Consider the following 19,986-nt stretch of genomic DNA (forward strand, 5'->3'; position numbering starts at 1 on the left):
ACTAGTTGTCCCAATAGCTTGGCCTCACCCTTTTCTGTTGCCTCAGAGGCTGCGGGAGGGGTCCACCACAGGACATGTGTGAGGACCTCACTGTGCTGCCGATATCGGGACACAGCTCACATACTCCTAGGCCGCAGGCTAAAAATTGCCTGTGACCTACAAGATTATAATATGGGTGGTCCAAACGGCTGTCCAGACCACTAATATTATAATCTAATGCGACGTCGGTGGGCCAGATGCAATTCAAATTGTTAATTGCCTGGCGGGCCAAAAATAATGGCACCGCAGGCCAGAGTATGACATAACTCATCTAGATTTATAGAAATATAGTGTATATATACCGCATCGTATGTAATAATATGTATACTATAGCTATGTCTAATACCAGCCAGTCCACTGCTTTTAGAGCAGAGTGGTGGTCTGTAACCTACACAACGAGTTCTCAACAATAGGCTGGAAAGAGCGGCATATTAGTAGAAGAGTCCTATAACTATATTAAGATGGTCCTATAGCCACAAACTGTAATATACGTATTTATGCAGCTGTACAACCAAAGTGAGAGAAAAAAAAATTAATTCATACTACGTCACGTCCATACAAGAAGTGCATGAAAGTATACTCACACTCCAGAAACCAGTGTGATCTTGAACACATGCTGAGTATTGGCGGCTGGATTGCCTAAGGCCACATTAAGTGCCCGGTCAATGCTGAAGGCCACCTGCCTGAGATAGCGATCCGGATCCTTCTGGCCATACCCATCATATGGCACATACAGGTAGGGAAAGACACCATGAAGATGCAGACACGTCTTCTGACCTAAAACACACAATACAAAAACATAATGTAATGCTAAAAATGCCAAAATATCACAATATATTCTGTAAACCTCTGCAAAAGCACTGTAAGGAGGTTACAGGGCGGGGGGAAAAAGCCATTCTTTTTTCACATATTCCCAGAAAAAAATGTAAAAAAAAAGTCTTGCAGATATAAATGTACAGTGAAAAGCCTTGCAATGAGCCAGCAGGATTTTTTATTTTCTATCATTGAGAATTTTTCAGCACATGAAGAGCTCAGCAGCCGTTCTACCGCTAGCAGCATGTCCATACCATCCCGCACCTATCATTATTAGAAATCCTCAGACTGCAGCATACTGGGATGTTTACAGCCATCACTAAGTATGGGTGAATACATGAGAAAAGCGCACACAATCCTATAATATTGATGTGTATGACACGTCTGTGTGAACATCACCTTATGCACTTCTGGATCTCTGCACAAGTCACTACTCCTGGGATAGCAATAAGAAATTCCACGTTTAATCATAGCATTAAAGAGAGAAAGATGTATACATTTTATGGTAGAGGCAGTGGCTTATACAGCTCTCAGCTGACATCTCTGACCATCAGTGGTGAATCCCCATAGAAAGCCTCTCCTGCTCTGGACATTTCCTGACATGGACTGAGATGGCAGCAGAGAGCACTGTGTCAGATTGGAAAGAATACACCAACTCCTGCAGGACATACAGCAGCTGATAAGAACTGGAAGACTGGAGATTTTTAAATAGAAGTAAATTACAAATCTGTATAACTTTCTGACACCAGTTGATTCAAACTATTTGCCTAAATACCCCTTTAAATTCTCCAACTTTACCTTATGCGTTTCCTAGGAACCTAGGACGCATGGGCAGTAGCCAAGGGCATATGGGACTATTAATATTGTTGTGCCAATAGTGTAAAAATATCTGCAGCTGTCTTACACTGCCTCAATACCACAAGAGATGTCATTTTAATTGCTGTGTCTAGTCATTTCCTCTAAAGACCAAGGGAGAGAAGACTGTAATGGCACCAAGCAGGGGACACAATGCACCACTTCACCTGCGGACCTCAGAAGCTGAACTGAAGAAAGTACATCACATTGAATCAGCGGCACTCACCAGTAGGTGCAAACCTGCTTTATTTCAGCATAAAAGCGCAGGGTCTTACATTAGAGTGCCAATAAAAGGAGCTCCTGTAAGAGCCCTATTGCACAGGACGATTATCGTGCGAAAAATTGTTAAATCGTTCAAATTTAAACGATAATCGTTCTGTGTAATTGCAGGCAACAATCGAAAAATCGTTCGTATGTTGTTGATTTAGATCTGAACCTAAAATTATTGTTAATTGTTCGCTGGTCGTTCACTGTAATTCCACATTTGTTCCGTCAAGTTCCGAATTTTTTCACTAACCATTCAGTGAAATTGCACATTGTTCATTGTTTTGCTGGGATCAGATAGAGTAAACGATCATAGTAAAGATCGCAATAACGATTGTAACTAACGACCATCGTTCTGTGTAATATAGTGAATGATTTCAGGTTAATGATAAACAAATGTCATTTGTGATCTTTTATCGTTAGTCGTTAAAAATCGCTCTGTGTAATAGGACCCTAAGACTGTGCTTTATGCTGAAAGAAAGTTTACATCTAATGGTGAGTGCTGCTGATTCTCTAGTGTGAATTGATACCTATTGGACTATCTAACTAAAGTAGATCACTGCCCGTTTTGCTATTAAATTCATTGACTGATGCACAACTGTCTACAAGCAAGTGTCCACCCAACTAGTAGTGTCAGAGTTTCCTAATATGTGTTGGATGTGTATCTTAACAAGTTTTCTGTAGTATCTTCAAGGATAACGGATTTACTATATAGTCAAAAATATGCAGACGTCTGACCACCACAACTATATGAGCTTGTAACTTGTTTAATAATGATATTAAGAATGGAATTAAAGGACAACTCCGGCGAAAAAATTTTTTGGCTTATTTAACACACATTACAAAGTTATATAACTTTGTAAATGTGGTTAAATACCCGGTCTGGCCCCCTTCCCCCACTTTCCGACCCCCGACCCCCCACCCCGGAAGTTAAAGAATATATACATTACCTATTACGGTCGTCACGGTCCTCTTCTCTGGTGTCGGGTGATGTCAGAGCTGGGGGCGGTCCGGGTCTTCTTCCTCCTCGGCGTCTTCATTGAGAGTGAATGGGAGAGAAAAGGCTGCTGGTGCACATGCGCACCAGCAGCCTTTTCATTGGCTGGAGCGCATCACATGGCTTCCAGCTTGCTCAGCCCTGATTGGCTGAGCTTGCTGGAAGCCATGTGATGCGCTCCAGCCAATGAAAAGGCTGCCGGTGCGCAAGCGCGCTGGCAGCCTTTTCTCTCTCATGGACCCGGAAGAAGGAGACATCGCTGGACGGCGGACGCAGGTGACGGTGAGGCGGCCGGCGGCCGAATGGAGTGGCGATCGTCACCGGAGGGATGGTGAGTATGGTGTCTGTGTGTGTCTGTGTTTTTTTTTTTTGGGGGGGTCCCGCCGGAGTTGTCCTTTAACAGCAATGTTTCTATCTTTGCAGATGACACCACGCTTTGTAGTACAGTACAGTCTATGGAGGATGTGCAGATGTTACAGGATGACTTAGACACACTGGGGGAGATTCATCAAAGGGTGTAAAATTTAGACTGGTGCAAACTGCCCACAGCAACCAATCACAGCTCAGCTTTCCTTTCAGCACTGCCTAAAGCTGAGCTGTGATTGGTTGCTGTAGGTAGTTTGCACCAGTCTAAATTTTACACCCTTTGATAAATCTCCCCCACTGAGTGTTTGGGCGTCCACTTGGCAAATGAGGTTCAATGTGGATAAATGTAAAGTTATGCACCTGGGTACTAATAACCCACATGCATCATATGTCCTGGGGGGAGTTAGGGTACACGGAATTACACGGAACGATAATCCTTTCGAATTGGCCAGATTATCGCTCTGTGTAATAAATACAATGTTCAGCCAATGACAACGATCATCGGCTGATCGTTGATATAGGTTAGAACCTATATTTGTTGTGTGCGGACCGCGTACCGCTGCGTGTAATAGCGGTGCGCGGCTGCCGATATATATTACCTATTCATGCTTAAGGGCTGCTCCTGCGGTCCGCTTCTCCCCAGGTCCCGCGCGCTCTAGCCTCAGAGTGGCCTATCACAGGCTGTGGCGGTCCCGGCCCGTGATTGGCTGAACGGCCTGTCAGCTGACAGGCCGCTCTGAAGCTAGAGCGCGCGGGATCCGGGGAGAAGTGGACCACAAGAGCAGCCCTGAACCGAGGATAGGTAAAATATATAGCTTAAAGTGACTCTGTACACACAATCTGACCCCACAAACCACTTGTACCTTCAGATAGCGGCTTTTAATCCAAGATCTGTCCTGCGGTCCGTTCGGCAGGTGATGCAGTTATTGTCATAAAAAAATTATTTTAAAATTGCAGCTCGGTGCCCTACGGGAGTATCTGTGCCCTAGCTTTGCACCACCCCTCCGTCCCTCCTCCCCACCCTCTTCATCATTAGGAATGCCACTGGAACATTTACTTCTGTTTGAACATTGCACAGGTGTCTTAATGATCCAGCCCATGTGCTGTGGTAACACAGGTGGGGAATAGGAAGCAATCTGCCTGGAGCATTCCTAATGATGAGGAGGGCGGGGAGGAGGGAAGGAGGGGTGGTGCAAAGTTAGGGCACAGATACGCCCGTAGGGCACGGAGCTGCAATTTTAAAATTAAATTTTTATGACAATAACTGCATCACCTGCCGAACGGACCGCAGGACAGATCTTGGATTAAAAGGTACAAGTGGTTTGGGGGGTCAGATTGTGGGTTCAGAGTCGCCTTAAGCAGGGGGAGAAAGGACATCAGTAACGATGTCCTTGCAGCCCTTGTTTAACGATTATCGGGCTGTGCAGCAGGCCCAGTAAACGAGCGCCCTCATCGGCCCATATAATACCTCCCTTACTCTGGGAGAGTCGCTGATGGAGAAGGATCTGGGTGTACTTGTAGATAATAGACTACAGAACAGCACACAATGTCAGTCAGCTGCTTCTAAGGCCAGCAGGATATTGTCATGCATTAAAACAGACATGGACTCTCGGGACAGGGATATAATATTACCGCTCTATAAAGCCTTGGTGCGGCCTCATCTGGAGTATGCCGTCCAGTTTTGGAATCAGATTCATAAAAAGGATGTTCTAGAGCTGGAGAGGGTACAAAGACGGGCAACTAAACTAATAAGGGGAAAAGAGCATCTTAGGAGAGAGGAGGAGAGATTAAAAGAATTAAATTTGTTTAGTCTGGAGAAGAGACGTATAAGGGAAGATATGATTAATTTATTTAAATATATAAATGGCCCCTACAAGAAATATGGGGAAAAGATGTTCCAGGTAACCCCCCCCCCCCCCCCCCCCCAAAAAGACAAAGGAGAAAAAAAAGGTTCAATCTCTGGAGGAGACAAGCCTTCTTTACAATGAGAACTGTGAATCTGTGGAACAGTCTACCCCAGGATCTGGTCACAGCAAAAACAGTGGAGGTTTCACAACAGGCCTAGACAAGTTCTTAGACCAAAATAATATAAATGCATAGGTATAGAACCTATCCTCATCTGTCCCCTTCTTTGTATCCATCCCCTCCTTATACCCCCCTTCCCTGTATCCATCTTCTCCTTGGTTGAACTTGATGGTTATGTGTCTTTTGTCAACCATATTAACTATGTATATATGTAACTATAAAACCAAGGGGGCTTAGAAGGAGCTGGGCTAGAACAGCTTCCACTCCCCTAGGAAGTCTTTCTATAAGATGTTGCATTGTGTCTGATGGAATCTGCACCCATACAGTCGAAGGAACATTGCTGAGACCAGGCACTAATATTAGAGAAGGCCGTCTCACTAACAACCAGGCTTTCAACGTATCCTAAATGTGTTCAATGATGTTGAAGTCAGGACTCTGTGTAAAGGCCCTATTCCACATTACGATTATCGGCCGTATTCAGCCGATATCGGCAGTGGAATAGAAGGCGACGATCAGCCGGCATCGTTCATGTCGGCTGATCGTTGAGTCATTTGTGTTTTAAACATGTTGAAAGAGAAACGACTGATACAGCAACAATCTGCTGCAGTCACTCCGTGGAATAGGACCAGCGGCAGGAGACCGCTACTGTATGCTATGGGCTGCCCGGACGATCTAGCAATCACCCAAGCAGCCCCCCGCAGCTCTCCATGGCCCCTCCCGCACTTACCCGCTCGCTGCTGCCGCGTGGAATAGCGGTGGCAGCGAGGGGGGAACGAGTCGGCCCGTGGAATAGGAGCGGCGGCAGGAGACTGCTGCTGTATGCTATGGGCTGCCCGGACGATCTAGTGATCACCTGTGCAGCCCACCCCCCCCCCCCCCCCGCTGCCCCTTCCGCACTTACTCGCTCGCTGTTGCCGTGTGGAATAGCAGTGGCATAGGGCCTTAGGGTCCTCAGTCAGTATAGGGCCTTAGGGTCCTCAGTCAGTATAGGGCCTTAGGGTCCTCAGTCAGTATAGGGCCTTAGGGTCCTCAGTCAGTATAGGGCCTTAAGGGTCCCTTTTACCCGTGGATACACATCGGATACCACCGGGACTATGGATTTGTAAATGTGGCCTTAGGCCTCATCTACACATCAGCTTTTTCTGTCTATAAACCAGGATCCACACTCCATTGAAAACTTTTTTTTAACCACTGATCTGTTCTGCAAAAAAATAAATAGGACCTGCACTTATATGCTCAGTTTTTGTAGAAAAGAAACTTCAACAAAAGTCAATGAGTCACTTTTTTTCTTTTAATGAAGCATTGCCTGACAATGCCTGGGTAGGCTGGTTTCTCCAGGACATTACTGATGCAGATGTCAGAGGTCTGAAAAGAAAAAATGTGTGGGTGAGGCTTCTATCTGTTAATGTCCACTCGGTTGACACCCTTATACTTACCCCGTGCACGAAGTCCTGTTCCTGGACACGCTCCGGTTGCCGAGATATAGCCGTCAGAAGCCCGACGCTCATAGAGAATGACGGCTCCATTCATTCTCTATGAGCGGACTCATCTCTGATGAGCGCGCGCTGGGCTTCAGACGGTGATATCTTGGCAACGGGAGTGGGACTTTGTGCATGGGGTAAGTATAAGGGTCTCCACCAGGGGGTCAGCTGGGCTCTGCCCGGCACGGGGGGTGACAGGTTCCCTTTAGGGTAGCCTTACACACACCGTATCGCAGTGAATTTTCTGCTGCGGATACATAGCGGATACGCAGCAGATTTGATGTAAATAACTGAAAACCGCATCAAATCTGCTGCAGATCTGCTGCGCATCGGTCGTGTGTTAGCACCCTTAGGGTATATTCACACGAACGGGCTCGCAGCGAGATTCTCGCTGCGAGCCCGGCTGGTCCTGGCAGTTCCCATACACTACATACTTGCTGCGGTCTAAACGACCGCAGCGAGTATGTAATTATACAGCCCTTAACCCCTTCTGCTCCCGCCCGGCTCCCCCGCTGTAAAAGCATACATTACCTGTCCTTGCTGCACGGGTCCGGCGTCCTGCTCTCCTGTCCGGCCAATTAGTGTGTTGCCCAGCCGCAGCCACTGATTGGCCAGACAGGAGAGCAGGACGCCGGACCCGTGCAGCAAGGACAGGTAATGTATGCTTTTACAGCGGGGGAGCCGGGCGGGAGCAGAAGGGGTTAAGGGCGGTATAATTACATACTCGCTGCGGTCGTTTAGACCACAGCAAGTATGTAGTGTATGGGAACTACCAGGACCTGCCGGGCTCGCAGCGAGAATCTCGCTGCGAGCCCGTTCGTGTGAATATACCCTTAAATGGATTTTTACCTTTTCGTGGCTCATTCATTACTTTAAAGAGTCTAGCATAGAGGGTAGCATAAACTAATGGCAGAGAAGCTGAACAGAATGATGTATCACTTACATTGTTTTTTGAAGCTGATTCAGAGATCTCCTCCAGAATAACATGGACAGTAAATATTCCTCTCCATTATGTGCATGAACTTGGTAGTCCTCAATATTCATGCGAAGCAGAATGCTCCGCCTACCAGCTGCTGATTGGCAGTTATCTATCCATGCTGTGTATAGGCAGTCAACTGTCATTCAGCATTTGTGGGGCGGGGATAGGGGTGTGGCAAGAATCCTATTCTCCTGCATATTAGGAGAACGGCTGAACGGAATGATGTAAGTGATACGCTGATCTGTTCAGCATTTCTGTCACTAGTATATGCTGCCCTCATTAATGGCGGGATAAACCTAGTTACAGACTCCATTTAAACTCATCCATGCACAACTGTAAAATCGGCAATAAAATGAAAAACGGCATACAGCACATGAATTCTGGCACCAAATTGTCTATGTACCCATTGTGGAAGTACTTAAAATAACGAAAACAATTCCACCAAAATTACAGTGCGGAAAAAAAAAGTATTAAAAAAAGGAAAATTATAAAATAATAACATACTAGCAAGACTTGGTTAGTTTGGGATATTTCTTTTAGGTTTCTGAAGATCCTGACAAGCCTAGTGCCAGAAAGAGAAGACACAGAGCAGCTCTTCCTTCAAGATTCATAGCTAAATATGGTAAGAACTGAGGGCAGACCTCATAAGTTCTGATACTAGACGCTTGGCGGCACACGTTAGAAAACGCTAAATGCTGAAAAGAAAGTTGCTGAAAAACATTAGCAGAAGATTTACAGCTAGAGAGCTGAAGACCGTCACAACCTACTTTGTAGAGGACTCTAAACATAGAAAATACAACATAAGAGTCCCAGCAATGCCTCCTTAATCTCGACATTTTCTTTGATCCTAGGCTGTCTCATAATGCAATTATAATGGATATATAAGGGGAATTCTCCTGTCTATATCCCAGGAGATCAGCCGGCTGCCTTGGCAGCAGGGAAGTCAAAATCTACAACAATTTAGGAAAGGAAATGCTGTGCATCTACAGCAAAGTTCACAACAAATAGTAAAGAGGAAAAGCTACAAAACCAGATACAGCTGCTATTAAATTTACATGGTCCTGGTAAGAAAAAAAAGTCGATGCAGCATATGCTTAAAGGGGTAGTCCGGCGATTTTTTTATTTATTTTCATTTTTACTTTTAAATTAACCGTTGTCTGAAAAAGTTATATAGATTTATAATTTACTTTCAGATTTGTAATTTACTGTCCAGAGCACCAGCAAATGCCCATAGAAAACCTCTCCTGCACAGTGGACTAGTCTATAGCTGCATACTACTGATTCATATAAATATTTACACCAGCTAGTGGCAGAGTCATATTGTTTAAAATATAAACCAGTTGTGGTGATACTACTATGTGTTCTATGGTTGCCCATTCATTTGAATTAGTACTACTGAATACAACTTACATGCAGTTTTCCAGCTGAATACTATTTTCAAGTATGCTCGAGTCAGATAGCTCTGCATTTGATTAGCGGTGGCTGCTGTTAGATGCCGCCCTAGGGAGTCCTGGAAAACCTGCATACAGACTAGAGATGACAGAACCTGGAGCATGCTCGAGTCCATCCGAACCCGATCGTTCGGCATTTCATTAGCGGTGGCTGCTGAAGTTGGATAAAGTCCTAAGGCTATGTAGAAAACATGGATATAGTCATTGGCTGTATCCATGTTTTCCAGACAACCTTAGATCTTTATCCAACTTCAGCAGCCACCGCTAATCAAATGCTGAACGATCAGGTTCGGATGGACTCGAGCATGCTCAAGGTTTGCTCATCTCTAATACAGACATAACCTAGATATGAGCATGAGTCCCTCTCATCTCTAGTCCTGGGCACTTTGGTCCAGGAATGACACTGGCCCAGTTTCCAAGTGATCAGAATGGGTTCACACTGTGTTTTTGCAGTCAATTTAACATATCCATTTAATGGGAAAAAACAGAAGCAAAAAACGGATGCAATTGTGTAAATCCGCTTGGATCCGTTTTGACTTCCATTATAAAGAAAAAGGATCAAAACAGATGTATTTTTTAGCTTACAGAAAAACGTGGTTGACCACGTTTTTGTGTACCTTAAGAGTAACTTCACACGTACCATATTGCAGCAGATTTGACTAAATAAACGAAGACAGCATCAAATCTTCACCATCAGCAGCAGGTTTTACAGTGCGGATTTAATGCTGCGTTCATTCATTTAGTCAAATCAGCTGCGATACGGTACGTGTAAAGCTCCCCTCAAGAAATCATTTAAAAAGGACAGCAAAAAAAAGCAGTGTGAACCCAGCCTTAGCGATAAAAATCTGGGATAATATTGATCCATTACACTGGCTTAAAATTCACTGCTATCATACTGTCACTAACATGACATTTACATAAGCCATTATTGCCTAATGTAAGGATGTCACAAGGAAAAACAATGTTCCCTGCCCATAAGGGAAGTCATTGCTCCCCACCAGCAGCAGAGGTGGTACATACATATAGACAACACCAGACACTACAAGGCACATGTAACCATCAAGTCAAACATGAGGGGTAGGAGCTTCATTTCTACAATGGTCGAACTAATAGGACGGTGCAGGTAAAGGTGGGTTAACCAGTCATCGACCAATGTCAGTGTGTACAGGTCTAAGTGCTTGGAGTGTAGTGGGGCGGTGGCGCGGTACTTTTTTTAAACCGCTGTCTGGTTCCCGTCTATACCGGAGCACTGGTCCGGCACGAAATCCCCTCCCCTCTGTGACGCAGCTCCATTGATTCTAATGGAGCCATGTCACAGAAAGGAGATTGCCACACTGGGCGCATACGGGCCTGCTCCCAGTGCTCCAGCAAAGACTGGTGTCAAGCATGGGATCCATTTAAAAGAAAAAAGGACCGCGCCACTGGAATCCCTGCGCTGGCGCCAATCTATTAAGGTAAAAATCCCAAAGGCATGTACCTGATAATACATTCGCTTTAAAGCTTTGTGGATTAGGAATGGAGCCTGACTTCCTGACGTAATGCATTCCACAGCACTGGAGCAGCTCGGGTCCTGTAGATGGGAGTGGGGGGTGTGGATATCCATCAGAACTTTCTAAAACCACAGATTGATTGTTGGTGGTTTAACAAGTTGTTCTCTTTGAAAAAAAAGTTTGCTATAGAAAGGCACAAAATACGGCAAGAACCTATTCTCTCTCCAGGCCTTCTATTATTCTCCACAATGACTGTAATGCTTTGACCCTATACTTTGAGGTTTAAGACAGCTTTGTGTAATAAGAAAGAAACCACAAGCAAAACAGTGCAGGGGCCCGGTGTGTTTGTTCTGGTTCCCACTGGGCATGTGCTTGCTTTCATTAGCAGAACTCCCAGGGCCATCCCCTGGTTTATTTACAGCACTCTTATAGCCGCTCTGGCACCGAGCCTGGACATTTCCCACTATGGCCTTATCAGCCTGTCCGCCTTCACAATGGCAAATTACTACAGCGCTGTGTGCGCAGGAGGTGAGGGGAAGCATAAATTGTACAAGATCTTACATCCGCTCCTGGAGAATGGGCTTGACATGAAACACTGCTGCGGGTGACACTTGTGGGGGCCCCGAGATTCACTGAACCCACTGGACACTTTATCATACAAGCGTGCTATCTTTGGTACTCAAGCTGTTAACATTTTATACAGTGTATTTCCTTCTATGATGTGGTTGACTATCCTGCAAGATGTGCCCATAACACTAAGAATTTGGCACATAAATCCCCTCTAAATGCAAGTTCCAGGGTGTAATTTATCAATACTTTACCAGAAAACAAGAGGGAAAAGATGCAAATTTTTTTTTTAGAACAAAAGCAGTTCATTAGAAGGGGTCAAAGGGGTATTCCAATTATTATACGAGGGCACTCAAGCCTGCTTGCTGCTGTGGGAGTTGGTCAGGAAGCTAAAAATTAGCTTTCTGTCTAAGGGTCCTATTTCATGGGCCGAGCAGGGCCCGATCAACGATGTAAACGGGCGCCGATCGGCTAGATCCTATTCCACGGCCCGACAATCGTTAGCGAGGGCTGCAGGCACATAGTTACCGATGTCCTTGCAGCATACATTACCTAGCAGGGCTTCTCCTCCGCTCAGTCTTCCTCCCCGGGTCCCGGGGCGCAGCATCAACCGCGGCCAGTGATTGGCTGAGCGGTCTGACAGCTCAGTCAGGCTGCACCGAAGCTGATGCTGCGCCGCAGGACCCGGGAAGGAAGACTGAGTGGAGGAGAAGCCCTGCTAGGTAATGTATGGTGCTTCTCAAATCGTAGGTCGCCCGCCGCGCACCGCTATTCCACAAAGCGATGTGCGGTGGGTGACCGATGATTTTAGGTTTGGGCCTAAATAAACATGACATGATCATCGGCAGATCGTTTTCTCTATTCCAGCGAGCGATTCGGCCAATTATCGCTCGGTGGAATAGGCCCCTAAGCTGTGTATAAAGCCCTGGGGTGAGATCTCTCACCTATAGAGCTGTCTCTTGGCTGTCTTTCAGCCTGTGTACCCAGGTACTCCCCCCCCCCCACCACCACAGAGTTGTCTTGCCTGTAAACTTTGCTGAATAGCAGGAGGTGATCTCAGCTGCTGATGTTTTACAATGTGCACATAGAAGCTGATCATTCATTGTTTGGGAATAAAACTGCTGCTCCCATGTCTGCCTAAAGTGTCACTGTCGTTATATATATATTTTTTTGCAGAAATCAATAGTACAGGCTAATTTAAGAAACTTTGTAATTGGGTTTATTAGCGGAAAAATGAATTTTAATCATGAAAAAGCAGTTTGAAGCTCTTGTCTTCATTGTTTACAGCTACATCACCAGGCTCTCTCCTCTGAGGTCAGCACTGACCTCTCGAACCTCTAGATACCGGCTTTCACACAGGTCCGCTGTGTAATACTTTGTTCTCTGCTTTCTGCTGCGGACTAATCTCCCTCCTCCCCCCTCCATAGAACAGACAGGGCCCGACTGAGGTAAAAGAGTCGAGATTTCCTGATAATGAGCAGTGGATGAGAGAGAGAAGGGGGGGGGGGGACTTGGGAAAAGTCTATTTGAATGCAGATAATGGCATATTTGCCTAATAAACCCAATTAAAAAGTTTCTTTAAATCCCCTGCACTATTGATTTCTGCCAAAAAATTAAATCAAATACGACAGTGACACTTTAACCCCTTAACGACATCGGGCGTAAACTTACGCCCTCGCGCCCTGGTACTTGGCGCATCAGGGCGTAAATTTACGCCCGATGTTTCCCCGATCGCTGCGTGTTCACACACAGCGGTCGGGGAAGATGGCCTGCTATAAATCATAGCAGGCCATCTTAGCTTCACGGCACGGGGGGTGGTTAACACCCCCCGTGCTTACGATCGCCGCTATAGGCTGATCAATTCAGATCAGCCAATAGCGGCGATCGGAACCTTTCCGGGTCATCGGCGACCCGATGACCCGGAAAAAAATGGCGGTCGGTGCTGTCCGAGGACGGCACCGACCGCCATTACTGTAAAAAGTAATGGTGATCGCCGTGCCACCGGCCCGATCGCCGTGAACGGCCGGCCGGTACCGGCCGGCCATTCACGGCGATCGGGCCGGTGGCACGGCGATCAGAGTCCCACAATATAGTAAATACCTGCCCTGGACCCCTCAGCTAGGTAGCCGAGGGGTCCAGAGCAGGTATTTGTACATTACTCACCTGTCCCGGGCTCCTGATCGGCGTCTTCCGGGTTCGCGGCATCCTCGTCTTCAATCGGGTCTTCGGCTTCTTCCGTGACGTCACGTTCGGCTTCTCTCGGCTATTTTCGGCTCCAGCGTCGGCTTCTTCCGTATTTTGCGCTCTGCTGCCCCCTAGCGGCTGATATGTGTAATACACTTATCAGCAGCTACAGGGATGTTCAAATGTAGAAATTTTTTTTTTTTTTTTTTTTCAAATTTTTTTTTTCTATTTTCCGCACCCTATCGCCGCTGAGTGTTGATCAGCATTGCATGAAAGTGCGCTGCTAATCAGCAACTCCTCCTTTTTGGCGTAGGGTGTTTTTTTTCTATATTCTACTGCCACGGTCTGCTTATAAGTGCCGCACATAAGTGCGGCATTTATCAGCAACTCCTTTGTTGGCGTAGGTTTTTTTTTTATACTTACTGTAAAAAAACACGTAAAAAACACTACATTACACCACACTACATTGAATAAAGTTTGACACTACACCACTATATACCCCATATACTAGTCCCCGTATAAAGATGGCCCCCAGGGTGTTTTCGGCGTCAGAGGGATACGTTATTATTACCTCCGACACCGAAACAGCCAGTGAGGATGAATGGGGGGATCCTTCTTTCCTCCATTCATCCTCATCATCCTCATCCTCCAATGACGTATCTGGGGGTAGCGTAGCGTACGCTGCCCCCCAGACACATCTTTTCCGCCAGTACCGTCCCAATAAGAGATGACGGTATGGTGTGAAATTCTACAAACTCTGTGAGCGTGCCTTAGGGTACACTTACAGATTTCGGGTACGTGCACACTGCGGAATGGCGAAGGATAACCCTTTGTGCATTCCACAGCTGGCACCCACCGGCGGACTGATGCAGGCGCACATCTCCACACGTGTCATAGACTCCATTCTATGCACGGGCGGATTCCATCGTCCATCCAAAGAATGAACACGTTGGACGGAGAGCGGAATCCGCCCGTGCATAGAATGGAGTCTATGACACGTGTGGAGACGTGCGCCTGCATCAGTCCGCCGGTGGGTGCCAGCTGTGGAATGCACGAAGGGTTATCTGTCGCCATTCCGCAGTGTGCATGTACCCTTAGAGTGTATGTAGGAAGGGACACCCGAATCCAGCCCCCAGATGGCCCCCGCCCCCCCATCCTCGGAGTTAGTGGGAAGATCGTCCGGGAACTGATCTTCCCACTGCTGGATAAAGGTCACCACCTGTACGGGGATAACTTTTATACCAGCGCCCCCTCCTCTGGTCTCTCGCTGCCCTGTAGCTTGCGGCACGATCCGAACATATCAGAAGCAGTAATAGCGCCCTAATATTTAGTAGCCATGGAGCGGACCCAGCGCTTCTGGATATGAAGGACCCCGTATCGCACCAGGACAACATTTTCCAGGTGACGTCCCCCACACTGGAGAAAGGGAGACCCCAGAAGAAGTGCAGAGTGTGGTGTAACAGGGGGATCAGGAAGGACACCATTTACCAGTGTGATGCCTGTCCTGATCCCCCCGGCCTCTGCATACTGGATCGCTCCAAGGCGCACCACACATCATTGGGGTTCTACATTATCTAAATTCTGTCCCTTATTCCTATTTCAGGGGTCACGTTGATCCAGGGATTATTCTGATCGCCATTATGGAGTCGGGAAGGAATTTTTCCCCTGTGATGAGGCTACTGTCGTCTGCCTTAAGAGGGTTTTTTGCCTTCCTCTGGATCAACACAGGTTGAATTTGATGGACACCTGTCATTTCCAACCTTATAAACTAATAATTGGCCTAATACCCCCAAATAAATTAGAATTGTCCCTTTTCCCCAGCTAAGTAGGTATGGCCGCCATTCCCATTAGAGGAGGCCATGATGCAATTACAAAGCCTCTGTGCGGCCAGGACAGTAGAAACCCCCCACAAGTGACCCCATTCTGGAAACTACACCCCATATGGAATCTAACAAGGGGGGCAGCGGGGATATGGCCCCCTGGTGACGGCCACATTTGGGACGTGAAAATGAAAAAAATTGTATTTTTTATTTTCTCGGCACATGTTCTACGTAAGTGCCCGTCACCAGTGGGGTCCATATGCTCACTGCACCCCTTGTTAGATTCCTTATGGGGTGTAGTTTCCAGAATGGGGTCACTTGTGGGGGGTTTCTACTGTCCTGGCAGCACAGGAGCTTTGTAATTGCGACATGGCCTCCATCCTCCATTCCAGCCTCTAAATGGCGCTCTGTCCTTTTGGTGACTTGCCCTGTGCCCATATGGCACATTATGTCCACATGTGGGGTATTTTCGTACTCAGGGGACACTACCCTACACGTTTTGTGTTCATTTTCTTTTTTAACCCCTTGTGGAAATGGAAAAAAATCAAGGCTAGACCAACATTTAGTGTAATTTTTGTAAAATTTTTACTCTAAATCATTAATCTTGTCATGTTTTTTCATTTTCACAAGGGGTTAACAGATAAAAAAAAACATTTAATGTGTAGAGCAATTTCCCCTGAGTACGGAAATACCCCACATGTGGACATAAAGCGCCATGCGGGTGCAGGGTAAGCCTCCGAAGGGAAGGAGCACCATTTCGTTTTTGAAGGCTGGATTTGGATGGAATGGATTTCGAGGGGCCATGTTGCATTCAAAAGGCCTCTCTGTTGCCAAGACAGTTGAAACCCCCCACAAGTGACCCCATTATGGAAACTACACCCCTCAAGGAATGTAACAAGGGGTGTAGTGAGCATATGGACCCCACTGGTGACGGACACAAATGTGGAACAATGTGGCGTGAAAATGAAATATTACATTTTTTACACTATAATGTTGGTTTAGCCTTGAATATATCATTTTCACAAGGGGTTAAAAGAGGAGAAAAAAAACAAAATGTGTAGCGCAATTTCCCCCGAGTCCGTAAATACCCCACATGTGGACATAAAGCGCCATGCGGGTGCAGGGTAAGCCTCCGAAGGGAAGGAGCACCATTTCGTTTTTGAAGGCTGGATTTGGATGGAATGGATTTCGAGGGGCCATGTTGCATTCAAAAGGCCTCTGTGTTGCCAAGACAGTTGAAACCCCCCACAAGTGACCCCATTATGGAAACTACACCCCTCAGGGAATGTAACAAGGGGTGTAGTGAGCATATGGACCCCACTGGTGACGGGCACAAATGTGGAACAATGTGGCGTGAAAATGAAATATTACATTTTTTACACTATAATGTTGGTTTAGCCTTGAATTTATCATTTTCACAAGGGGTTAAAAGAGAAAAAAACACACAATATGTGTAGAGCAATTTCCCCCGAGTCCGTAAATACCCCACATGTGGACATAAAGCGCCATGTGGGCGCAGGGCAAGCCTCCGAAGGGAAGGAGCGCCATTTGGATTTTGGAGGTTGGATTTGGCTAGAATGGATGATGAACGCCATGTCGCATTTACAGAGCCCTCCTGCTGCCAAAACACTGGAAACCCCCCACAAGTGACCCCATTCTGGAAACTGCACCCCTCAAGGAATCTAACAAGGGGTGCAGTGAGGATATGGACCCCTTGATGACGGGCACATTTGTGCCATGAAAGTGAAAAAATGAAATTTTTCCCTTTCACGTCACATTGTTCCACATTTGTGCCCGTCACCAGTGGGGTCCATATGCTCACTGCACCCCTTGTTAGATTCCTTGAGGGGTGTAGTTTCCAGAATGGAATCACTTGTGGGGGGTTTCCAGTGTTTTGGCAGCACGAGGGCTCTGTAAATGCGACATGGCCCTTGAAATCCTTTTCAGTGAAATTCAGCTTCCAAAAGCCAATTGGCGCTCCTTCCCTTTGGAGGCTCGTCCTGCGCCCCCTTGGCACTCTATCGCCACATGTGGGGTATTTCTGTACTCGGGAGAAACTGCGCTACACATTTTTTGTCTTTTTTTGCCTCTTATCCCTTTAAAAAAATGAAAAATTGAAGGCTAGAACAACGTTTTAGTGTAAAAAATAAATTTTTCTTTTTTCACGCCATATTGTTCGGAAAATCTGTGAAGCACCTGTGGGGTCCAGATGCTCACCGCACCCCTTGTTACATTCCTTGAGGGGTGTAGTTTTCTAAATGGTGTCCCTTTAGGGGTGTTTTTTAGGTTTTGACACCCCAGAGCCTCTGCCAACCTGAAGTGGTACAGTCAAAAATGACCAAATATAACGGAGGCGTTGAAATTCACTAGGCGCTCCCTTATATCTGAGGCTTGTGGTTGCGTCAAATAGCGCAATAGGGCCACATATGGGGTATTTCTATAAACTGCAGAAACGGGGCAATAATTATTGGGGTGCATTTCTCTGGTAATAGGTTTATAATTATGAAAAATATTGGATTACAATAAAATCTCTGCACAGAAAATTAAAATTTTCAAATTCCTTACACACTTGGCTTTTATTTCTGTGACTCCCCTAAAGGGTTAAAACACTTTCTGGATGTGCTTTTGCAGAGTTTGGGGGGTGCAGTTTCTGAAATGGGGTGCTTTGTGGGGCTTTCTAACATACAGGCCCCTCAAATACACTTTAAACCTGAACAGGTCCCTAAAAATATCTGATTTTGAAATTTTACTGAAAATTTGGAAATTTGCTGCTAATGTTTTAAGCTTCCTATCGTCTAAAAAAAATGAAAGATAGTTTAATAAATGCCGCCAACATAAAGTAGACATGTTGCTAATGCTATTTAATATATAATTTATGTGGTATAACCACTTTCTGTATACGCAAAGAAGTTTCAAAGTTGGAAAAATGCATTTTTTCACATTTTTTCACATTATTTGGGTTTTTTTCATAAAGATTTGTTATGAGTATCGACTCCAATTTACCAGAAATGTAAAGTACAATATGTCACGAGAAAACAATCTCAGAATCAGCCGGATAGGTAAAAGCATCCCGAAGTTATTAATGACTAAAGTGACACTGGTCATATTCATAAAATTTGTCTCTGTCATTAAGGCCATTTCAGGCTCTGTCCTTAAGGGGTTAAAGGGGCATATTCAGGATTAGAAAAACATAACTGATGATCTAAGACAGATCGGCCCATGGCTGCAACGTCTGGGAAGGTCCTTTGGCAACATTCAGCTACTGGACAGTGTCAGATGAAGGACCTTCCCCGACATCACAGCCAAGGAGGACTGTAGCCCCAGACAGAGATAGTTAGTGACTGGATGAAGAGGCCACAACTATCTCTAACTTCTGGATGTACATGTGCAGGAGTAACATGTGCCTTTCAAAGTAAGAAATGCTCTCCTGAAGGGAGAAGTGGTCAAGCCTGTGATAGGTTGGTCCTACTTACAGGGAAAAACTACAGTACCTCTGAGGGGGGAGTCGTTGTGCTACTTACAGAGGGTAATTTACCTGTAGCAATCCTGTGGAAGAGTGAGCGGAAGTCGGATGGTTGGTCCTTTAGCGCTCAGTTCTGAAGAGGAGGGAATTGGGAACCTTTAATGGGAGAATGACGTCTGGGACTTGAGGTGCGGCGCTGCTGGAGATGATGGCGATAACAATGTGTCACAGTCAACAAGGGCTTCCATAAGGCGTACAGCTCTCCAATGCTTCCCACTTCTATTTTGAGGGCTGGTACGGAGGTTAGGAGGGCCACACCAATGTTTCATCGATGGTGTGGACCTTTTCCCCAGGGCACACTCCGATACGGTGTCTGGTTGGTGGTCAGATGGCAGTGCTGCCCAAAATGGTGTAATCGTAAATTAAAACTACTTATAATATAAGCAGTTTGCAAAATGGGGAAAGCAGTGACACCAGAGGACAACACCGAGGGAGCGTGGACAGGAAAGGATAACATGTTTATTGTTTTCTATGCACCAGCAGCAATATATTAAAAAAAGCTTGACCACCAGACAACCCCTTTAAAGGCAGGCCAAGCATAACAGACTATAATCAGGGAATAGGTAATAAAGGAAAGACTGAAATTTCTCCTCTTTTTCAAATCCATTCCTGGCTTTGGCTTCAAAAATCTATCAGAGAAATCTCTCTGTGTAAAGACACCCTTAAAGCTAAGAATGGGTTCCCTACCCTTCTAATTTTGATGATCCAACCCAGTAGTGCACAACCTGCGGCCCTCTAGCTTGGATGGCAATAGGAATTGTAGTTCTGCAACAGCTGTAGGGCTGCAGGTTCCCCATGATTGGTTAAAGGATGGGCCATTAATTGTAAAGAGCCAGATATCCCCTTTTAAGGCTCCAGAAAATAACATTTTTTAAGAGGAGGAGGTTGATGGGGATTGGGCATGCAGCCACTATGTAGTCTCCAGTGCCAAGAGCCAGTAGATAAGACCAGAACGGACGGGAAAAAGCAGTTATTGCAGCAAAACATGTAAAGTGCTTTGATAGAAGATTTTTTTTTTATTAATATGTCAATCGCCAGAAGATTTTAAAACTGCAAGACTAAATCGACATTTATAAATCTGCATTAAATTCATCCCAATTTGGTGTTTTATTAAAAAGAAAAATGGCTGTAG

At 45.8% G+C, this 19,986-nt stretch overlaps 1 protein-coding gene and 1 long non-coding RNA gene across 3 annotated transcripts in view; both read right to left on the reverse strand.

Moving 5' to 3' along the window:
• The window catches only part of REV3L (REV3 like, DNA directed polymerase zeta catalytic subunit), a 124,441-nt gene that overhangs the window by 69,644 nt on the left and 34,811 nt on the right, over positions 1-19,986 (reverse strand). For both annotated transcript variants that reach the window (XM_069974847.1, XM_069974846.1), the window contains exon 2: positions 624-816. In XM_069974847.1, coding sequence (XP_069830948.1) covers positions 624-816 — 193 coding nt within the window. The remainder of the gene's footprint in view (positions 1-623; positions 817-19,986) is intronic.
• On the reverse strand, positions 6,642-18,915 carry LOC138795574 (uncharacterized). The gene is made up of 3 exons (XR_011363632.1): positions 18,867-18,915; positions 10,748-10,840; positions 6,642-6,724 (listed from the first exon to the last, which is right to left on the reverse strand). It is a non-coding gene; the product is annotated as an uncharacterized lncRNA (long non-coding RNA).

The sequence above is a fragment of the Dendropsophus ebraccatus genome, chromosome 6, assembly GCF_027789765.1.
Source record: "Dendropsophus ebraccatus isolate aDenEbr1 chromosome 6, aDenEbr1.pat, whole genome shotgun sequence".
NCBI lineage: Eukaryota > Metazoa > Chordata > Amphibia > Anura > Hylidae > Dendropsophus > Dendropsophus ebraccatus.